General features: G+C 45.4%; 1 protein-coding gene across 1 annotated transcript; it reads left to right on the forward strand.

Moving 5' to 3' along the window:
* The first annotated feature begins 1,626 nt into the window (after window positions 1-1,626).
* On the forward strand, window positions 1,627-6,512 carry LOC134290645 (uncharacterized protein K02A2.6-like). The gene is made up of 3 exons (XM_062857823.1): window positions 1,627-3,015; window positions 3,159-3,661; window positions 3,908-6,512. Exons 1-3 carry the CDS (start codon window positions 1,627-1,629, stop codon window positions 6,510-6,512), a joined length of 4,497 nt encoding a protein of 1,498 aa, XP_062713807.1.
* The last annotated feature ends 927 nt before the right edge of the window (window positions 6,513-7,439 follow it).

Genomic DNA, 7,439 nt, shown 5'->3' on the forward strand with positions numbered 1-7,439 from the left:
CGATTGCACCCCGATTAGCGATTCGTGTTCGTTCGTTGGGACAACTGATAAACTGATATTCTCTAGACACACACGCAATAAGTAAAGATATCAGTACCGAAAAACTCTGACTGCTCATTGATTTCCAAGATTAGATTACTACTGATTGTTCAGGTTACTTACGATTATCGAATGATTACAGCTAATTACTTATGATTACTTTCTTTGATTAAATTATCTAGTAGTTGATTACTTCCCAAGTAACCACGCTGTTGAAGCTGTACGTATTGCATAAATAACGTACATATATTGATATGCATAATATTACACTATAATGGGTAGTACGCAGATCGCAAGAAATTTCTTGGCCTATCTCGATGCGTGGAAAATTCAGGCAAGGAATCGCTCAAGAAATGAGCAAGCGTCGCTTTATTCCGGATCATAGTACGGAGCTGAAACGAAACGTCAAATCAAATGGGGCTTGCTGTGTTAAATTTCTTGACCATTCCGGTCACGGAAATATAATGCACTGAACGAAAATTACTTGAGCGATTCCGTTTGAAGTGCATACCTCGCATAAGGAGAAACTTCAGAGAACACAAACATGGCTGCCACAATGGCCGACTTGGTCCCCTACTTGTGTGGGCATGAAAGAGCATTCAGCCTCCAAGGGTGTTCGGAGCTGAACATCGAGTAGATTTCGCCCTTTGGGTTTATGCTTCGTCAGCGCCATTGCACTGTGCTCGTGCATGCAGCAAAGCGCTTCTATACCGCTTTCTCTCGTCGGACAGCGTTCAGGTAAGACGTGCTGAGCTGTGGTGCTGGATGATTCCTTTCCGGCGGTATTCGGCTTTACACAATGGCTATCCTTTGCCAGGTGTTGCTATTTGTTAGCAACATAAACGCGGACCCTCGCAATTTAATTTCAAAATATTTTCGGCGTCGGAAAGGAATCATCTAGGCCAACATAAAAAGAACATTATTGGCAAAATTGTGAAAGTGAAAACGTTTTACCTCGTAACTCGATAAAGAAAATGGCGGATCACTAAAATCGCGCATGTGCTTGTGGAAACAGCGGATAAAATAATCGCGCTTCAAAACTGCAGCAAAAGTAGTACATTCTAAAAGCGGATCACTAGGATCGCGCATTAAAAAGCGGACCAGGAAAGTCGCGCATCTAAAAAAAATAAAGTTCCTGAGCGAGAATATCGAGTGGGCGGACAAAAGTCGCGCAATATGGCGGGTGTGAAAACCGCGCATCACAAAAGCAGACGGAAACGTCGTGCATGAGGTACGCAGATCATAGATCGTGCATTAAAAAAGCGGATCAATAATCGCGCAATGATTCGAAAAATTGAGCCACCGATGAAGTGAACCACTGCTTAAAGGTTCACACTTCCAAGAAAAAAGCGGACTCGAAAAGGTCGCGCAGTTGGCAAACGGACCTCGAAACGGACACAGATCGCGAAAAACAAACTAAATAACGTCGCGGAACCACGCTAGCGCCATATTGATAAAGTAATAGAACTATAATATCCTACAAGCAGCATGTTGCCTTCATTCGCAGTATTTTTTTTCTCGGAAACTAATGGGCATATTTATGATTCTCATTACAGAATAAAGAGAGGTTATATACCGCGCAACGAAATGGCGAACAACGGTAAATATGTCCGAACGGTCGATACCTCGACCCATGACGATGATAACAACTCAACCACAGACCAAGTTGAGAGTGAGCACTCCTCAACCCCAAGCTCCCCGAGATCGAATTCTCAAAGCAGCGATGGAAGCTACCGATCGGATTACGAATCTGACATTGACGATAACCATGTCGAAGAAGTGGCTGAAATTCCCGACCGTACACACGCTAGCGCACCAGCTGCTCCGCCGAGCCCGCCATCCGTCGCCTGCTCGGCCCCTACAGCATCACCGACCGGGAACACTACCTGTGATACAGTGGAAGTGCAGAACGCGGCACGCATCGAGCGAATGGAAAAAATGATCGCTGGTATCAATGAAGCTTTAAGTCGTTTCCAGCCCGGCCCAACTCGACCATCATTCGGTGAAAATCCTGACGCAACCTGGAGCTTTCCAAGTGAAACGAGCTTGTGCACCACTCCGACTTCCTCCTCCAGCATCCGCTGGGACCATGTTAAGCCATTCCCCAGTGGAATCCCCGCTAACAAAATGTGGGAGGAGTGGAACCGCTACATGGAGAATTTCGAGATAGCGGCCACGCTGGGAAACGTGAACGACCCGGTCAAGAGAACACAGTTGCTGTTTCTATCCATGGGCAGCGAGCTACAGGAAATCGCGAAAGCTGCCAAGCTGCGCCCAAGCTTGACGAATCCGGATTGCTACAAGGACTTCGTAGCGAACGTGAAAGGTTACTTTCGTTCACTCACAGACACCGCCGCCGAACACGAGGCTTTCACCCGAATGAAACAAGAAGCCGGAGAAAAGGCTGTTACCTTCCATGCGCGCCTAATGTGTAAAGTGCGCTCCTGTAACTACAGCGTTGACGACGAAGACCGGTTTGTGCGGGCACAACTGCTGAACGGACTCAAAAATCGTGAGCTGGTAAAACAAGCACGAACCTATGGATTTGATACGAACTTCATCGTACAATCAGCAACGAGAGATGAGACGTTTGAAGCTGAGACACACCGGCACGAAGAATCCAGCGCGTTCGAGGTCAGGAAGATGAATCGAGCTGCAACATACAGCGGAAACTACCGCAAGCGACCGAATGTTGGAAGGCGAACTGAAGAACCACCAGTTAAGCAGCACCAAGGAAACGCATTGAACCAGCGCTCCCAAGATCGACACTCCAGATGTAACCGTTGTTTTCTGTTCAGGCACCGTAACGGCCAGTGCCCTGCATTGAATCGTAATTGCAACAGATGTGGCAAGCGAGGACACTTCGTGGCCGCCTGCCGACAGAAACAAGTAAATTTCGCGCAAAATGAACGGAACGACATATCCACGGACAGAATGACATCCCCGATTGAAGACAAGTACAAGGATGACAAGCAGGTACTGAATGATTAAATACTTTGAATTCCACGCATTGATTTACTACAAACATTGAATTTAATTTGTTACATTAAATAAAGCAAATACACAAGTAAAAAAAAAAAAAATATCATATTGATCGAAATATCCATTTTCATCTACAGCAGGAAGTCAATGCACTTACTTTACAAGATGTGTTGATTGACTGTACCGTTGGATCGTCTAGTGCGATACGTTTCCTGATAGACTCAGGTGCCGATGCGAACATCATCGGCGGGAAAGACTGGGAGCGATTGGAACAAGAGGCTCGATCAGGAAAAGCAATACTTGAAATGATGGGCAGCACTTCAAGCAATAGGCTGCACGCCTATGGGATGCGAGAACCCATGGTTGTAGAATGCATCTTCAAAGCAGATATCTTGAAGGTAGGCCTAAACTCTTCAGAACTGACAACATCCGCCGTTTTCTACGTTGTGCCAAAAGGAACAAGATCCCTACTTGGACGGTCCACTGCAAGTGACATGGGACTGCTGCAGATCAACAACACGATCAACCAGTGCGAAACGAACATTTTCCCTAAAATGCCTGGGGTGAAGGTGCGTTTTAGCGTCAACAGTGACGTCCCACCGGCCAAAAACGCGTACTACAATGTACCTGCTGCATACAGGTGAGTTTTGCCTAAATATTGCATTTCGGATATTGTTCAACTGGATGTAGGGTTCAAAAGTAAGATATAACTACTAGATTAGCTCGTCGTCTGTCTCTGTAATACCAAAATGTGACAAAGACCATGTTGGGGGAAAATGCAACAATGAAAACCATTTTGTCTTATATGTTAACATTAGGAATCCCCGTTTTACTTATTCGCTTTGAAAATAGTTTAACAAGGATTTTTTATTTACACTGGTTACAGAGAGGCTGCACGAACCAGATTACATGAAATGGCAGCACAAGGCATAATAGAAAGAGTGACGTGGGCCCCGAATTGGATTAGTGGAATGTCCGCGGTGGCCAAAGGCTGCAACGATTTCAGACTTGTAGTTAATATGCGCGCTGCTAATCGCGCTATTAACCGGGAATATTATAGATTACCTCTACTGGACGAGATGAGAGTAAAACTCCATGGTTCGAGGTATTTCTCCAAATTAGATCTCCGCAGTGCCTTCTACCATCTCGAGCTGTCCGAGGAATCCCGAGATTTGACAACCTTCTTGGCCGAAGACGGCATGTATAGGTTTACCCGGCTCATGTTCGGCGTCAATTGCGCGCCGGAAATCTTCCAGCGTGAGATGGTCCGTATTTTAGAAGGAATCGATAACATTATTGTATTTATCGACGATATTTTAATCTTCGCTGAAACGTTGGAATCTCTCCGGAAAACGGTTTCAAAGGTACTTCAGGTCCTGAGGGAAAACAACTTAACGTTGAACCAAGAGAAGTGTGAGTATGACCAAACCAGAATCAAGTTCGTTGGTCATCTCCTTGATGCTGATGGTTTCCACATAGACGATGAGAAGATTAAAAGTGTACGCCGCTTCAGAGAACCGACGACCCTATCGGAGCTTCGAAGTTTTCTAGGCTTGACAACCTTTTTGAGTCCTTACCTCGAAAATTATGCGAATGTTACAAGTCCACTGTGGGCTGCTACCGCAACTAAAGCTTGGTTGTGGGGTCCGGAACAAAGTGAAGCATTCGCATCAATCAAGCAAAAAATCATAGAATGCACGATATCCTTGGGATTCTTTTCCGATAAAGATGATACTATTTTATACACCGATGCCTCGCCAGTCGCTCTCGGTGCTGTATTGGTGCAGGCGAGTCCCAACCAACCACCAAGGATAATAAGCTTCGCCTCAAAAGCTCTCACCCCTACCGAGAAAAGCTACGCGCAAAATCAAAGGGAGGCCCTGGGCGCAGTATGGGCCGTGGAGCACTTCTCCTACTTCCTGCTCGGTAGGCACTTCACGCTTCGTACTGACGCTCAGGGAGTATCGTTCATTCTCAACCGATCCCGTGAGGAGTCTAAAAGGGCGCTAACACGGGCTGACGGATGGGCCCTGAGGTTAACCCCCTACAGTTATACCGTTGAATATGTTCGCGGTATAGACAATATCGCAGATTCGTCATCCAGGTTGTACGACGGGGACGATGCACCTTTCGATGATGAAGCTAGCCCGTGGGAAATAGCATCCCTCGAAACAAACTCCATCGAATTCCTGACGGAGATGGATATCAGAACCGGGACGGCAGCAGATGAAATACTTTTGCAAGTAACTTCTGCCATTGAAACTGGAATGTGGCACAAGGATCTACGGAAATACCAGGCGATTGAAAACGAGCTTACTTTTCGAAACGGAATCCTCCTTAAGACTGGCTGCGCCGTAGTACCGAAAGCACTTCAAACACGTGCGTTAGAAGTGGCTCACGAGGGACATCCGACGGTTGCAAAGATGAAAAGCATAATGCGACAACGTGTGTGGTGGCCTGGAATGGCCAGCGATATAACCAAATGGGTGAACTCTTGCGAAACATGCTGTGTCAACGGTAAACCGGAACGGCCAACCCCGATGGATCGCGTATTCGCACCGAAAACAGCATGGGAGTCTATTGCCATAGATTTTAACGGCCCTTACACTAAATTCGGCGGTATCTTGATCCTCGTCATAGTTGACTACCGGTCGAGATACATCATCGCACGACCCGTTAGATCTACAAAATTTGAACACACAAAAAACGTGCTGGATGACGTCTTCGACAAAGAAGGGTACCCGAAAACCATAAGGACCGACAATGGTCCGCCATTTAACGGCACAGACTTCTCGGAGTACTGCAAGGAGCGGGACATCACAGCAACATTCTCGACACCCCTTTTCCCACAGCAAAATGGGCTTGCTGAAAGCTCCATGAAGGTCATAAACAAGGCTATGGCTGCTGCAACGTCCAACAAAACCGATTACGCTGAGGAGTTGAAGAAAGCTATTGATGCACATAATGCGGCTGCACATAGCGTAACTAAAGTTCCACCTGAGGAAGTTATGTATGGGCGCAAAATCAAACGGGGCTTACCCCTGATTCAGCATGGAAAATCAAGCTACGATGAAGACGATTTGGAGCGCAGGGATCGCGAAGGAAAAATAGCTGGGAAGAAGCGCGAGGATTCTCGACGCGGTGCTCGCAGATGCAGAGTAAAACCCGGTGATGAAGTTGTGATCGAGCGACAAAACCGTCCGAAAGGCTATTCCCGTTTTTCCCCTACCAGATACACTGTAATCGAAGAGCGAAACGGGATCCTTATCCTGAACGATGGGAATGGAAAGGTCGCAAAACGCCACGTAACGCAAACTAAAAAGGTTGGTCGGTGGCGGGATCTTCAACACCAGGTCAGTATACCTTCAGATGAGAAACAATCAATAACCGAAAAAGCTTCGTCCGAGTCGTTCCATAGACCTTCCCGGGAAAAACGAGCTCCTACATATCTTCATGATTATGTTCAGGTTGTAGAGAACTGTCAAATGTGAACCTCAAATGGAAAGAAATGTTTGTAATGATACACGAAAACGAAAGATTAAAGTAAAATAAAGAAAATAACGCATTTACCTTACGCATTTATTCACCCCTTTTGCATAAAGCTAAATCCCGACTCCTTCGTTAGTCCTTCGATATGCGTCCCTACTCGAAGAGTTCCCGATTATGCGCGGATCCGTGCAGTTATATTCCCGGTTGTCAATAAATAAATATTGGGCCTCCATCCTTCACCACCGTAAAACTTCGACCTCGACTGGACATTAAGCTGGAACTGTGTAGTCGTAACACTCCTTCACTTTATCAATGCTAAAAAGTATCAAAAGCATAAAAACTTCACAGCATCTTTCTAATGATCAATATAATCAAAATACTTACAAATCTCTACCGTACGCCTAAATTTGTCAGCATCAAAACTATAAACCTGGAAAATACGTCAAAATCGAAAAAAAACCTACCGCGGTCGCGACAGAAATCAAAACAAGAACGGCAGGTTTGACAGCACACCTTGACGCAAAAGAAATTTCGAACGCAATCTCGACGTCACCGCAGAGGTGGCGTGAACGTGACCCCTTTTTTTTCGAACATACACTGGAAAAGATTTTCAATTCAATTTGTGGGCGGAATGTACAGCACAGATAACAGACGTTCATGCTAACATACGAAATGTGTGCACATTGAGCGAAATAAATAAAGTTGAGAGCGGATTTGGATTAGCTGATCTCTTATTCTATGCATACACATTTGGTAGGCATTGGCGTGGTTGTCATTTCGTAAAACAGCTTAACGCAAAACATAAATATTAAAATAAAATTAAATTTAAAAAAAAAAAAAAATTATTGCGAATTTGTCATGAAACGTCATGAAACCGCACTGCGAGACACTAATGCACAGAATTAACAGTGAGGTAGTAAGCAGTATGG

Source organism: Aedes albopictus, chromosome 3, assembly GCF_035046485.1.
Source record: "Aedes albopictus strain Foshan chromosome 3, AalbF5, whole genome shotgun sequence".
NCBI classification, from domain to species: domain Eukaryota; kingdom Metazoa; phylum Arthropoda; class Insecta; order Diptera; family Culicidae; genus Aedes; species Aedes albopictus.